The sequence below is a fragment of the Physeter macrocephalus genome, chromosome 6 (genome assembly GCF_002837175.3).
Source record: "Physeter macrocephalus isolate SW-GA chromosome 6, ASM283717v5, whole genome shotgun sequence".
NCBI classification, from domain to species: Eukaryota; Metazoa; Chordata; class Mammalia; order Artiodactyla; family Physeteridae; genus Physeter; species Physeter macrocephalus.
In genome coordinates this window covers 31,997,361-32,011,517 of record NC_041219.1, presented here as the reverse complement: position 1 = coordinate 32,011,517, position 14,157 = coordinate 31,997,361, and the positions used below count along the sequence as shown (strand labels likewise).

General features: G+C 46.1%; 2 protein-coding genes across 19 annotated transcripts in view; one reads left to right on the top strand and one right to left on the bottom strand.

The window, feature by feature from the left end:
- The window catches only part of ANKS1B (ankyrin repeat and sterile alpha motif domain containing 1B), a 1,202,038-nt gene extending 1,193,845 nt beyond the window's left edge, over positions 1-8,193 (top strand). For 8 of the 18 annotated variants that reach the window (XM_024127226.1, XM_024127224.1, XM_024127222.1 and 5 more), the window contains 2 exons: positions 4,156-4,323; positions 7,769-7,879. In XM_024127226.1, the coding sequence (XP_023982994.1) occupies positions 4,156-4,323; positions 7,769-7,879 (279 nt within the window). Of the gene's footprint in view, positions 1-4,155; positions 4,744-7,768 lie in introns of those variants that run through there. The other 10 variants (XM_024127225.1, XM_024127223.1, XM_024127235.1 and 7 more) reach the window with 3 other exon arrangements.
- The window catches only part of APAF1 (apoptotic peptidase activating factor 1), a 122,808-nt gene continuing 116,663 nt past the window's right edge, over positions 8,013-14,157 (bottom strand). The window contains exon 28 of the transcript XR_003680114.1: positions 8,013-8,070. The gene's annotated coding sequence lies outside the window, so the exon portion shown is untranslated. The remainder of the gene's footprint in view (positions 8,071-14,157) is intronic.

Here is a 14,157-nt window from a genome sequence, read left to right as displayed (position 1 = left end):
ACACACACACACACACACACACACACACACACACACACACACACACACGTATATAATATTCTTTTTCAGGTTCTTTTCCATTATAGGTTATTACAAGATGTTGAATATAGTTCCCTGTGCTATATAATAGGACCTTGTTTTTCTGTCTTATCTATAGTAGTGTGTATCTGTTAATCTCAAACTCCTAATTTATCCCTCCCCCCTTCCCCTTTGGTAATTTTTTTAAATTAATTAATTTGTTTATTTTTGGCTGTGTTGGGTCTTTGCTGCTGCGTGCGGGCCTTCTTTACTTGTGGCGAGCGGGGGCTACTCTTCGTTGTGGTGCATGGGCTTCTCATTGCGGTGGCTTCTCTTGTTGCGGAGCACAGGCTCTAGGTGCGTGGGCTTCAGTAGTTGTGACACACGGGCTTAGTTGCTCTGCAGCATGTGGGATCTTCCCAGACCACGGCTTAAACCCATGCATGTCCCGTGCACTGGCAAGAGGGTTCTCAACCACTGTGCCACCAGGGAAGCCCCGTTTTGGTAACCTTAAGTTTTCTATATCTGTGAGTCTATTTCTGTTTTTTAAATAAGTTCAATTGTATCATTTTTTAAGATTCCACATGTAAGTGATATCATATGATATTTGTCTTTCTCTGAATTACTTCACTTAATATCATTATCTCTAGGTCCATACATGTTCCTCCAAATGGAATTATTTCATTCTTTTTTATGACTAATAAATATTCCATTATACGGGCTTAGTTGCTCTGCAGCATGTGGGATCTTCCCAGACCACGGCTTAAACCCATGCATGTCCCGTGCACTGGCAAGAGGGTTCTCAACCACTGTGCCACCAGGGAAGCCCCGTTTTGGTAACCTTAAGTTTTCTATATCTGTGAGTCTATTTCTGTTTTTTAAATAAGTTCAATTGTATCATTTTTTAAGATTCCACATGTAAGTGATATCATATGATATTTGTCTTTCTCTGAATTACTTCACTTAATATCATTATCTCTAGGTCCATACATGTTTCTCCAAATGGAATTATTTCATTCTTTTTTATGACTAATATTCCATTATACACACACACACACACACACACACACACACACCCCACATCTTCTTTATCCATTCATCTGTCGATGGACATTTAGGTTGCTTCCATGTTCCATGTCTTGGGTATTGTAAATAGTGCTGCTTTGAACATTGGGGTGCATGTATCTTTTTGAATTAGAGTTCTTAAGAACAGACTTTTGAGTCATGAATATCAGTTCATACCACTGCTCTGTAACTTTCTAGCTCTGTGATGCCAGATAAATTACTTAACCTCTCTGAGCCTCAATTTCCTCATCTATAAAATAAGGATAATGATATTCTACTACAGATGATCGTGGTAAGACTTAAATGAGATAAATCTAGTGCTTGGTACAGTGCCTAACATCTGCGAAGTCCTCACTTAATGGTAGCCATACTACCTGTAATGATAACTAGTAGTGTTATTACTCCAGCTTGCCCTTTAGATATACATTCATTCACTCAGCAAACAAGCCTCTATTGTGATTGTGTGCCTACTGTGTGCCAGGCACAGTCTCTGGCCCTGGCCTCCCACAGTTGTGAAGACGATGATATGTTGTAAGCAGAAACTAAGTCGGCTTTCAGGCTTTCTGAGCAGCGTCCCTGGCTCTTCAGTGCCAGGCAGCATCTCTGGGGTCAGCAAGCCTGGCTCAAAGGAAGCAAGGGCTTGTCACCTAAGACTCTCTGATCAGATTACGGTATCATTTTTGGCCCTTTCCTATAGTGTCTTGTGCTCTCCCAGTAACTCTCCTCCCATTTTAAGTAGTGGGGATATTACTAAGGAGAGGCTGGAGAAATGAACCCTCCTTCCCATTCAAACGTGTGTCCTCAGGTCCCATCTGATGAGGATCTGTGCCCTCAAGGGCCCTGGTACTTTGGTAACACAGGACTCTGCGTGCAAAGTCCCATCAGCAACCAGCTGCTCCTTGTGGGCTGCCACTGGCCTCCAGAATTGAAGCCTCAAACACCGAGGTGACAGAAAGTGTAGGAAAGGTAACAATGTCCAACTCTTTACAGATCATAAAAGAACTCTTAAAATGCAGCATTCTACATGAAACGAGAAGCAAGACGTCATGGAGAAAGAATGCAAGCCAAACTAGGAAAAGCTGCTTGCCAGGAAACCTCACAGTCTGGTCTGGTCTCTGTGTCTTATCTCAGCAGTTTCCTAACACCAGGAACTTCTTTACAATGAAAGGAGGGCAGAGCTTCTAACCCAGAAGCTTCCAAAAACCTTTAGCCTTCCCATCAAAATCTTGTGAAAATCTCACCTGCTCAAATGAGCATCTTTGGCTTTCATTCGAAGGCACTGGAACTTTTAAGTAAATCTCACTTTCAGGAACTTGTTTCTAGGTTAACGATAAAGGAATTCACACTCATTAAGCACCTTTGTTCCGGCATCAAAAAGCAACACGTTACAGAACCGCTGCATCTGCCATCTTTCCCTTAGTCCAGTTGCCCACCCAGAGCATGAATATCTGCTACGTGTCCCTGACAGATGGACAGCCACCGTCTCCACAGCACCTGTGGACAAGAGTCCGGACTTCATGGGGACAGCCAAAGCCCAAAGCCCCAGGCCCCCTTTCCATGGGACCCTTTGCACACCAGGCAACGGGCAACACGTGGTGACGCGAGTGCCAGGCGTAGGCACTGAGGGTTCAGCCCTCCTGGCGCAGCCACGGCCGGAGCTGTCCGCCAGCCCTCTACTGTCACTTGTCGGTGCGTTAGTAATTTCTTAGTCTGACGCATGCTTGGAGGCAAACTCGGGCCCCGAGCTCCTTGCAGGAAGTGCTCAGCTGGCTGTGCGAGGCTGGGTCTCCAGTAAGCACACGTCTGTCTTGAGGGGCCACGGCTTCTTAACAAGTAGCTCAGAGGAGAAGGCACATCCTCTGTCAGACCATTTCTCACACTCAGAGGCGTTTCCGCTCGGGCTTGGGCCTAAAACCAGGCAGTCCGGTGTGGATCTGAAATCTGGTCCGTCTGGAGACCCGTGGGCCTCTTCCACACGAGCCCTGACAGCCATGTCGCGTCTCCCTCCATCTTCGTCAAGTGAGAACGGTCCTCAGCGGATCTCCCCAGAATCATGGGAATCAAGATGTTCTGTGTGCTTGACTGGGAAGGAGGGAGCAGGGGTGAAACATCAGCAAAAGCAGTTTCTGTGGTTTTGAGGAAAAAACCACATAGACTTTCTAGGGGGCGTTCATGAGCATGGAAACTTGGGACGGACCACGCCGGCTCTCAGCTGATGCAGTGGTTGTAAGAAAGCTCTCTGTGACCCACAGGCATCCAGCTCTTTGATGCGCTGTGACCTCAGGGTCTTGTCGAGACCCTGCTTCTGTGGGGTCAGACGATGTCCTGTTTTCTCAGTGAGAGCAGCCAGGGTGGGACTGTGCTCAGAAGAGAAGGCAGAAATGAAGTACGAATCTGGAGACGAGAAGCTAGACGTCCTGAGGGGAGTGACTGAAGGTCCGAAGGAAAGAACTTCTCTCCCAGACACTGCTTGGCATGGCATTCGAGCCTGACAGGATCTCCTGTCTCTTGCTGATTTGATGATAAAATATGGAGTGGACCAACAGGGAGAGAAAACGCCTCAAGAAATAGATGGATAATTGGCTCTGTTTGCATGCTCGCTGCTGTGTGAGACGCAACACCAGCATGACTAATGCCTCTCCCCTCTGCCTAAATTAGATTTTGATTGATTGTCTCAGAGATGTTCACTGAATTACAGATGTTGGAGGTAAAAAGACCCCAGCTTCTCAGGAACACCTCCTGTGGAGTGTGTCAGATCCTCCTCCCAGGCTGAGGGGCCCCTTCCCTTCCGAGACCTGGGAGCAAAGCAGCCACCCCGGATGGAGCGGGCTCCGGGGTCCCAGTGCAGGCTCCTTAGGTGGCTGTAAGCAAGTGCATCGCATCAGTAACTGATGCCTCGTACAGACCCTAAATTGGACCCAGAGTGTCCTGTTTGTCAGATTTCCCCTGGCTCGCTGCCACATCAGGTGGAGCAGTTCAGGGTCCTTGCCGGTTCACCCCCTCGGTGTTCCTCAGCCACTCTGTTCTGATCTGGAAGATGCTGTCATAAATGCTTTCTCATTTCTCTTGCAGAATTTAGCCTACGAGATCATCCTAACGCTGGGACAGGCATTTGAAGTTGCTTACCAGCTCGCGCTGCAAGCCAGGAAAGGGGGGCATTCCTCCACGCTTCCAGAAAGCTTTGAAAACAAGCCCTCCAAGCCCATCCCCAAGCCCCGAGTCAGCATTCGCAAGTCGGTGGTAAGTAGAAAAGACACAGATGTTCTGAAAACCTTGAACTGGAGGGGAGGGATCCTTGGTGCCATGGGGGCTGGCAAGAATCCAGGGCCTGCCCTTCTGGTCCTTCCCTCGGCCTCATCCTGGCATGTGTCTGTCCTCCTCTCAGCCCAGTTCCTGCAAAGGCTTGGGGACCATCTGCCTGAACTTGGAGGCTCCCAAGAAAATTCCACTTCTTTGGTCCCTTGCAGCAGCCTGTGAGGGGACTGGGTGCTGCTGGCCTCCCGGGGGAGTCTTTCCTCAAGGTCCAGGTGATCTTGGGAAAAAGGATCCCTGAGGCCCCGGCTGCCATCCCTCTAGGGGGCAAGCCTCTCGCAAGCCGCTGGGCAGCAGAGAGGGTGGCAGAGGCTCACGGGGAGGGCATCCCTGGTACCCAGCTAGAGGAGGCTGGAGGCGCAGGCTGTACGCGGGCCTGACAAGGAGGCCTAGGCACAGGCTTCCTGCAGAGTGAGGACTGTTCAGAAGGTACCGCCCCTCCTCCCCGGCATCTGCCTCCCTCCAGAAATTTCCCCCCTTCCCTCCCACACGCTCTGCACACATCCTGTCCTAACAGACTTTCATGACTTCAAAGCGGCCTCCTCTGGTGGTAGCAATACCCAGAAGCTGGAAGCCTCCTGTCTGGTTTCTGCTGCCGTATGGCATCCTAGAAACTCTGGGACTCAGGGCAGCAGGCATCCTCGGAGGCATCACTCAGCCCACGTATCCTTCCGCCTGTGACTCTCCTCCTCCCCGCCGAGCCCTGTCCCCAGAGTCGTGGGGAACTGTAGGGTTTTTAATGTTTGCAGAGGCACCACCCTTAGTGACCATGTGGCTTCTTGTTCACGAGCTTCTCTTTGGCCTCTACTCCTGTCTCCATTCTTGGCAACTTCAACATCCATGGGGATGATCCTGCCCGCGTCGGGCCCCTCTGCTCCTGGACAGCCCACCTCTCCGACCTCTTCCCCCACCTCACCGTTCACTCCCTCATCGCTGATCGTCACCAGTAACTGCACGCCTCCTCTGACTTTCCTTCTGACCCCCCGTCCTCCCGCCTCAGCACCTCCCAGCCCCGCGGGCTCCCAATCCTGAAGCACTCCCAGAACGGCAGACTTACAGGTTCAATTTCTCCCTCATTTCTCCTTCGAGGCTTAGCACACATCTGAAACTTAGTGTATCCAGAACAGAATTCTCGATCTCTCCGCAAAGTTGCTTCTCTCTCAGTCTCTCCCAGCTCAGTAAACGGCATAACCATTCACCATGTTGCTCAAGCCATAAATCTAGAAGACACCCTTGATTTCTGTCTTCCTCTCACCTGTGTCCACCCCACAAGCAGATTCTATCTGTTCAGCCCCTAAAACATCTCTCAGATCCGTCCGCTCCTCTCCATTTCCTCTGTCACTCTTCCCATCCGTCACCACCAGTAATCTCCAAAATACTCCCATACCTACATCTCCTAAAAACTCCCCTCCTCCACCCGGCAACCAGGGTGACCTCCTTAAAACAGATCGGATCATGGTATCACTGCCCCAATTTCCCACCACACTCCCCTCTGACACTCAGGCCTTCCTCTTCCTGGAAACAAAGCTCACTCCCACCTAAGGCCTCTGTGCCCCCTGTTCCCTCCACCTGGCTTTGTCTCCCCCTTGTTTCTGCATGGCTGAGTCTGGCTTGTCATCCAGGGCCCAGCTACACCAAGAGGCTTCTCCTGGCTTCTCCTGTTTATTTATTGTCTATCTATCTTATCCCACAAGAAAAGCAAGTTAAATGTCCAGGAATTTTCAGAACATTTGGGGGATTAGCTCTTAGACTACTGTATTCATTCCCGTGTGGGCTGCATAAATCTGTTCGTGGCAGGGACCTCCATCTGACTTGTCTGGTCCCCACAGACTTCTTCCAGATGAGCACAAAGGGTGTGTGCCATAAGAGCTCAGAATATTCATTTAGAGGACTTCACTGAAAAATATGAAACATACAGTGAATAATACTGCTGTCCTTTAACTGCCCCAAGATCCCATCCCCCTCAACAGCTGTCTGTGTTCCATTTCCCTCGGCCCCAGTAGTTTATTTTTGAGAAACAGCCCATGATTAGACATGTGGGGTCCTCCTCACAGCCTTGTGGAGATACAGTCAAATTGCAGGTGGCCGACGGGCACAGACCCCGCACTCTTCAGGCAGCTCCCTTGTCCCGGTTTCCTGAGCAGAGCAGGTGGCCAGGGCCAGACATGGAAACACCACAGAAAGAGGCAGCAATCTGGTGGAGAACTGCCCCAGGCCCCCCGTGAGAGCTCAGAACTCAAGCCTCACCCAGAAAGGGCCTGTTTAACCTTGTACACACAGGGGCTGAAATGGTGTTGACGTTTTACAGCTCAGTGTGGTTCAAGGCTCACCCTGACCTGGACCCACTCACCTCTTCACCCTCAGTGTCTCCAAGCCAGGTCCCCCTCGGCGACCTGACTGCAAGCCCTCAGACGGCCTCTCTCCCTAACCTCGGGGACCTTGCACATGCTGCCCCAAACCTCCTGCCTTTACCAGGAAACTCTTGCTTCTCCTCCAGCTCTCCGTTTAGACATTACCTTAATTAATTTTTAAATAATGTCAAGTATTTATTGGGTGCCTACTGTTTAGTGGGTTGCCGGGAGCTTTTCTGAGTTTGAGGGAAACAGGAGTAAACAGAACAGACAGAATCCCACCTTCATAAGCATACATTGTAGTGGAGGATGAACAAATAAACATGATGTATGTGGCAAAAGGAGTATAAAGAATCGAGCAGTAGAGGAGAGCAGAAAAGTTGAGGTGCTATTTTGCTTGGGGTGAACTGGTGAGGAGGTGATGTCTGAACTGCACCCTGATTGACATTAGGGCATAAAGCAGGCAGATGTCTGGAGAGTATTCAGGCAGAGAGGTGATGAGCACAGAGGCTCTGGGCTGGGGCTTGGTGTACAGGGAGCAGCAGGGAGGCCGGTGTGGCTGGAGCGTAGAAAGGCAGGCGGACAGGGCCACTCTGGGTCACCTCGAGGACTCTAGGTTTATTCTGACTGTAATGGAAACCACTGGAGGCTGGAGAGGCAGGCAGGACATAGCCTCGTTCACCTTCTCTAGGAAGCCCCCCTGGCTCCCGACATGGGGTCAGTGGCCTTCCTGAGTGCCCACAGAGCACCCTCTTCCCCCTCAAATCTCACTTCTAAGTATTCCTACGTCTGCTCCCCACCTGTGTGCCTTCAAGAGCAAGGGCCATGTCTCACTCACCATCCCCCCCCCCACCCAGTGCCTTGCAGTAAATGTGTATCAGAAGAACGAACAGATGACTCTCACCCCCCAACATCCTGAGGTCCTGCCAGAGCACAGTGCTGGTTTCCAGGCAGCGTTAGGATGCATGCGTGCAACCCCAGGCAGGTACCGTATAACGGGCATCAGCCTTTCTGTTTTAAAGCAGATAGACCCATCTGAGCAAAAGACTCTGGCCAATCTGCCGTGGATTGTGGAGCCGGGACAAGAAGCCAAGAGGGGAATAAATACCAAGTATGAGACCACGATTTTCTGATACTCACCGTCCTCCCGTCCTCGCGGTGCCTTGCACGCCGAGCAGTCCCGGAGCAGGCTTTCCACCCAGCGCAGGAGGAAGACTGCTGTTTGTGTGGCCTTGTCACGGGCGAAAGGCCACTGGCCATTCCTGGGGACGTTCTTTCTGCACCAGTGACAGAAAGTGCAACCAAGACTTTCCAGCCGTAACCCCTGAGAGAAATGAGTTGAGATTTGTGGCTCACTCTCCCGACTCCCCTCCCTGCTACCACCCAAGGTATTTCTAGTGACTTTGCCCCAACACTTGCTTTGCTGTATTTGGGGATAATACCTTAAGAAAAAAAATACAGGGGATCTCTAATACTGCCTAAAAGTATAAAAATCTTGGGTTTATTTTTCACTGTCAGCAGTTTTCAAGGTAGAATGAGAAGAGAACTACCCCCAGAAAGCATCTGTAAAATCATTATCTCACTGAGTATCGTTTCAGGCAAAAGGACAGAAAGTACCCCTGATTGCCAGGAACTCCTATTTCCCAATTTCTATATTTATGGATTTTATATGTAAGCAACTATGTCAGATAAAGAAAACCTTTACATCTATGGATTGATTCAAAAACTTAATGATTTAAAACAAACAGAGGAATTTATTATGCACAGAAAAATGTGTCTTGTATTAAATATTTTTATTAAAAGAATGTTTCACTAACAAACACATGGATAAGAAAACTAGGTTAGTTGTGAGGGATGTTTTGCTTTCATTTCAAATAACTAAATTTCTACTGCTACTACCAAGAGGACTGGCTTGGGCGTTGCAAAGTACTATACCAGAGACGCTCACTAGAGCAGGAGATTTGGGCAAGCAGGCTGGCATCTTACCGAAAGTGCTGACACAGCCAAAAGCCTGCAAAGATTTTTTTTTTTTTTTTTTTTTTTTAAACTTCACGGTTTTAAAAAACATGCTAAAAAAATCTAGGGCTCCTGCTGTCAAGATTTCTGTCATGGAAACCTTGTTTGTTTGTTTGAGAAAGGTGTTAATAAAATTCTATTGCAAAAAAAAATTTTTTTTTCTAGAAAAACACAAATACAAAAAAAAATAGAGATTCCAAAGTAATAAAACTCTTTTCTTGAAATAAAATAAATAAATGTTTGCTTACTCTTTGATTAAATAAAATTTACTTACATTTCATTAAGGTATTTTAATTTTTTTAATGTCTCTGTGGAGTATTTGTATGATACCATAATGTATATTTATGTAGAATCAAATTATATAAACAGTACCAATATCATTATAGAAAAAATAATAACATTTTAATGTATATTGTTCTAACCAATCATATTGTGAATCATTTTGGAGTTCATTATAATAAGCGATATTGATAAATTGTGGGATTGTCTTAATTTTTTTTTAATTAACCAATATTATTTTAAACCTGAGATTATCAGTTACATTCATCAGTTGGTGAGTTTTAAAGAAAGACAACTAAATTTTATTTCAAACTAACAAATGTATATGGTTTTAGTTCAGTGTTGGAGAATTTTAATACAATATTAAATTACTTGAACTGAACAGTTCCTTGTATATATTTTGCCTATTCACTGTTGATATGTATGTAGTAAACTGAGAGTAAAATAACCCTAAAATATGGTACCAAAAAGAAACTGTATAGGAGCAAAGTAAATAGTAGCTTTGCTGAAAAGGAAACATGTAAATATGCTTGGGCTTCCAGTTATAAATTTTGTAATTTTTGTCATTATTTATATCCTATAAAAAACACACAAAATAAAATGGAAACTGTACAGCTGCTGGTGCTTGGCATCATTCTGTGAGCACCTTCCCACTTCCATTTAGGATAGAACCAAAGGCCCGGCCTTCTCAGCATCCATAGCTAAAGGGATTTTTTCATTTGGCAAAATTGAGAAAATTTGCTCATTTCCAAGTTCAGCCAGGCCTTTAAAGCTTGAATTTCAGCCATAAAGCCCCCATCGTCTTTAATGTTAAAGTGGGCTGTAAGGAAGAATTACCAAAACAGAAATTGGTAAGAGAGGAAGGACCGCCAAACTGGATTACTTTTATAGGACAAAAAAGTACATGTTTGTCTTAGGCTGCCATAACAGAATACTGGGTGGCTTAAACAACAAATTTATTTCTCACAGTTCTGGAGGTCCTGGGAAGTCCAAGATCAAGGTGCCAGCAAGGTAGGTTTCATTCTAAGGCCCTTTTCTCCTGGCTTGGCTCGTTGGTGGCTGCTGTCTTGCTGTGTGCTCACATGACCTCTCTGTGGTGTGTGTCTGCAGAGGGTGAGGGAGCATCAAGCTCTCTGGCTTCTCTTCTTATAACGGCACTAATCCCATTATGAGGGTCCCACCCCCATGACCCCATCTTACCCTAATTATCTCCCAAAGGCCCATCTCCAAATACTCACCATGGAGCATTAGGACATCAACATATGGATTTTGAGGGGACACAGATTTTCCATAACACTCATTTTTCCTAAAACACATGTACCAGCTATGAGTCGAGTAATAAAAGGGTCATGTTAGAGACACACTGGAAAAATCAATGATTCACATTCCATATCCTGTGACTTTCAGCAGAAGATCTCCCCACTGCTGGATCCAAGTTACTCTCCAAAACACATGCCAAACCAATCTCGGAGTGCTCCCAGCCTGACATGCAGAGGCCTAGGGCTTTGAACCCGAAAGGGCTAAAACCATCCGGAGATGGGGCAACGTTCACAGAGGCAGAAGGGCAGGTTTCCTGAAGGAAGGTTTGGGCTGGGATTTTAGACAGTAATGCTTTGCCTGGGCTAATTCAGCCCCTTTTTAAACTTTGCTAACCACCAAGAGGTCAGCAGTCCTCTTATTTATTATCTCTGTGGATCAATGCTTATTTGTATCAGTTATGATCCCAGCATGAAGTAGATGGCACACTCCAAACGGGAGAATTTAAGTTTAATAAGTAGAATACTTACAAAGGTCTTGGCAGCAAGTAGGGAAGCTAGCCCTGGGCTGGTGTCGCCTGAGGGGAGTGGGAAAGGAGGCGGCTTGTGGAGGGGGCTTCCAGACAGGTGCTGTGGGCTTCAGAAAGGGAGCCAGGGATCAAAATACCCTGATCTCAGGGAAAGCCGCCAAGATGGCAGAGTAGAAAGACCCTGAGCTCACCTCCTCTCACGAGCACACCAAAATCACAACAATCTGCAGAACAATCATTGATGAAAAAGACTGGAAACTACCAGAAAAGATCTTCTACAGCTAAAGACATAAAGAAGAAACCACAACTAGATGGGTAGGAGAGGCAGACTTGCTATATAATCAAATCCCATACCCCCTGTGTGGGCAACCCACATACTGGAGAATAATTATAATGCAGAGGTTCTCCCACAGGAGTGAGAGCCTTGGGCCCCACAGGCTCCCCAGGGCTCTGGCACCAGGAAGACAAGCCCCCAGAGCATTTGGCTTCGAAGGCCAGCAGGGCTTAACTGCAGGAGCCCCACAGGAGTGGGGTAAATAGAGACTTCACTCTTAAAGGGCACACAAAATCTCACATGCACCAGGACTCAGGGCAAAAGCAGTAATTTGATAGGAGCCTGGGCCAGACCTACCTGCTGGTCTTGGAAAGTCTCCTGGATTTGTGGGGGGGTGGGAGGAGGAGACCTAGTTGCAGCTTGCCCTGGGGACACACAACACTGGTGGCAGACATACTGGGGAACACTCAAATGCATGAACACTGTGCTGGCAGCTGACATCTTGGCTCATTAGCACGAGACCTGACCCCACCCTGCAGGCACCAGTGCAGGGACGCCTCAGGCCAAACAACTAACTGGGCTGGGACACAGCCCCACCCATCAGTCTAGACCCTACCCTGGGACCAGCTAGGCCCTGGCCTGGCCCACTTAGCAGGACAACACAACCTTGAGGACACCCCAGACCTCATACCCAACTGTGTCAGGAACCGCAAACCCCCCCCCACCCCCCACCAACCAATGATCTGAAAGGAGCTCTGGGATCCTTGGACCTTGCAGCCAGACTCCAGGAACCAGCTCTGCCTGCCAGTAGACCAGCACTAAACTAACCCCAGGACCTGGCTGCACCTGCCCGTGGTGGGCATCAGCCCCAGAGTCTTCAGGACCAAAATGACAAAAATTAAAGAGGGAATATTGAAAGCAGCAAGGGAAAATCAACAAATAACATACAAGGGAAGTCCCATAAGGCTATCAGCTGATTTTTCAGCAGAAACTCTGCAGGCCAGAAGGGAGTGACACAATATATTTAAAGTGATGAAAAACCTACAACCAAGAATACTCTACCCAGCAAGGTTCTCGTTCAGATTTGATGGAGAAATGAAAAGCTTTACAGACAAGCAAAAGCTAAAAGAATTCAGCACCACCAAACCAGCTTTACAACAAATGTTAAAGGAACTGCTCTAGGTGAAAAAGAAAAGTCCACAACTAGATACAAGAAAATTAGAGAAGGAAAAAAGCTCACTGGTAAAGGTACAGTTTATACAGTAAAAGTAGATAATCATCCACACACAAAACTAGTAGAGAGATTAAAAGACATAAGCAGTAAAATCATCTGTATCCACAGTAAGGTAAGGGGTACACAAAACAATTAGATGTAAAGTATATCAAAAACAGTAATCATGAGGGGAGGAGAGTACAAATGCAGGGTATTTAAAATGCATTTGAAATTAAGAGGTCGGCAACTTAAAACAATCACGTTTATATACAGACTGCTATACAAAAACCTTATGGAAACCACAAACCAAAAATCTATAATAGATTAATAAAAAAGAAAAAGGAATCTAAACATTACACTAAAGATAGTCATCAAATCACAAGAGAACAAAATAAGGGGAAAAAAGACCTACAAAAACAAATCCAAAACAATAAACAAAATGGCAATAAGAACATACATATGGATAATTACTGTAAATGTAAACAGACTAAATGTGCCAGCCAAAAGACAGACTGGCTGAATGGATTAAAAAGACAAGACCCCTTGGGCTTCCCTGGTGGCGCAGTGGTTAGGAGTCCACCTGCCGATGCGGGGGACGCGGGTTCGTGCCCCGGTCTGGGAGGATCCCGCATGCCACGGAGCAGCTGGGCCCGTGAGCCATGGCTGCTGTGCCTGTGCGTTCAGGGCCTGCGCTCCGCGGCGGGAGAGGCCACAACAGTGAGAGGCCCATGTACCACAAAAAAAAAAAAAAAAAAGACAAGACCCATATACATGCTGCCTACAAGAGGCTCACTTCAGATCTAGAGACACATACAGACCGAAAGTGAGGGGATGGAAAAAGGTATTCCACTCAAATGGAAATCAAAAGAAAGCTAGAGTAGCAATACTTAGATAAAATGGACTTTAAAATAAAGACTGTTACAAGAGACAAAGAAGGACACTACAAAATGATCAAGGGATCAATCCAAGAGGAAGATATAACAAATATAAATATATATACACACAACATAGGAGCTCCTCAATTTATAAGGCAAATATTAACAAACATAAAAAGAGAAATCAACAGTAACACAATAATAGTAGGGGACTTTAACAACCCCACTTACATCAATGGAAAGATCATCCAGACAGAAAATCAATAAGGAAACACAGACCTTAAATAACCCATCAGACCAAATGGACTTAATATTTATATAGCACTCCATCCAAAAGCAGCAGAATACACATTCGTTTCAAGTGCACATGGAACATTCTCCAGGATAGATCACACACTAGGCCACAAAACAAGCCTCGGTAAATTTAAGAAAACTGAAATTATATCAAGCATCTTTTCCAACCACAACACTATGAGACCAGAAATCAACTACAAGGAAAAAAACTGCAAAAAACCACAAACACATGGAGGCTAAACAATATAATACTAAACAACCAATGGATCACTGAAGAAATCAAAGAGGAAATCAAAAAATACATAGACACAAATGAAAATGAAAACACAACAATCCAAAACCTATGGGACCCAGCAAAAGCAGTTCTAAGAGGGAACTTTACAGTGATACAAGCTTACCTCAGAAAACAAGAAAAATCTCAAATGAACAACCTAGCCTTACACCCAGAGCAACTAGAGAAAGAACAAACAAAACCCAAAGTTAGTAGAAGGAAAGAAATCATAAAGATCAGAGCAGAAATAAATAAAATAGAGACAAAAAAAAGATAGAAAAGATCAATGAAACTAAACACTGGTTCTTTGAAAAGATAAACAAAATAGATAAATCTTTAGCCAGACTCATCAAGAAAAAAACAGGGTCCAAATCAATAAAATCAGAAAAGAAAAAGGAGAAGT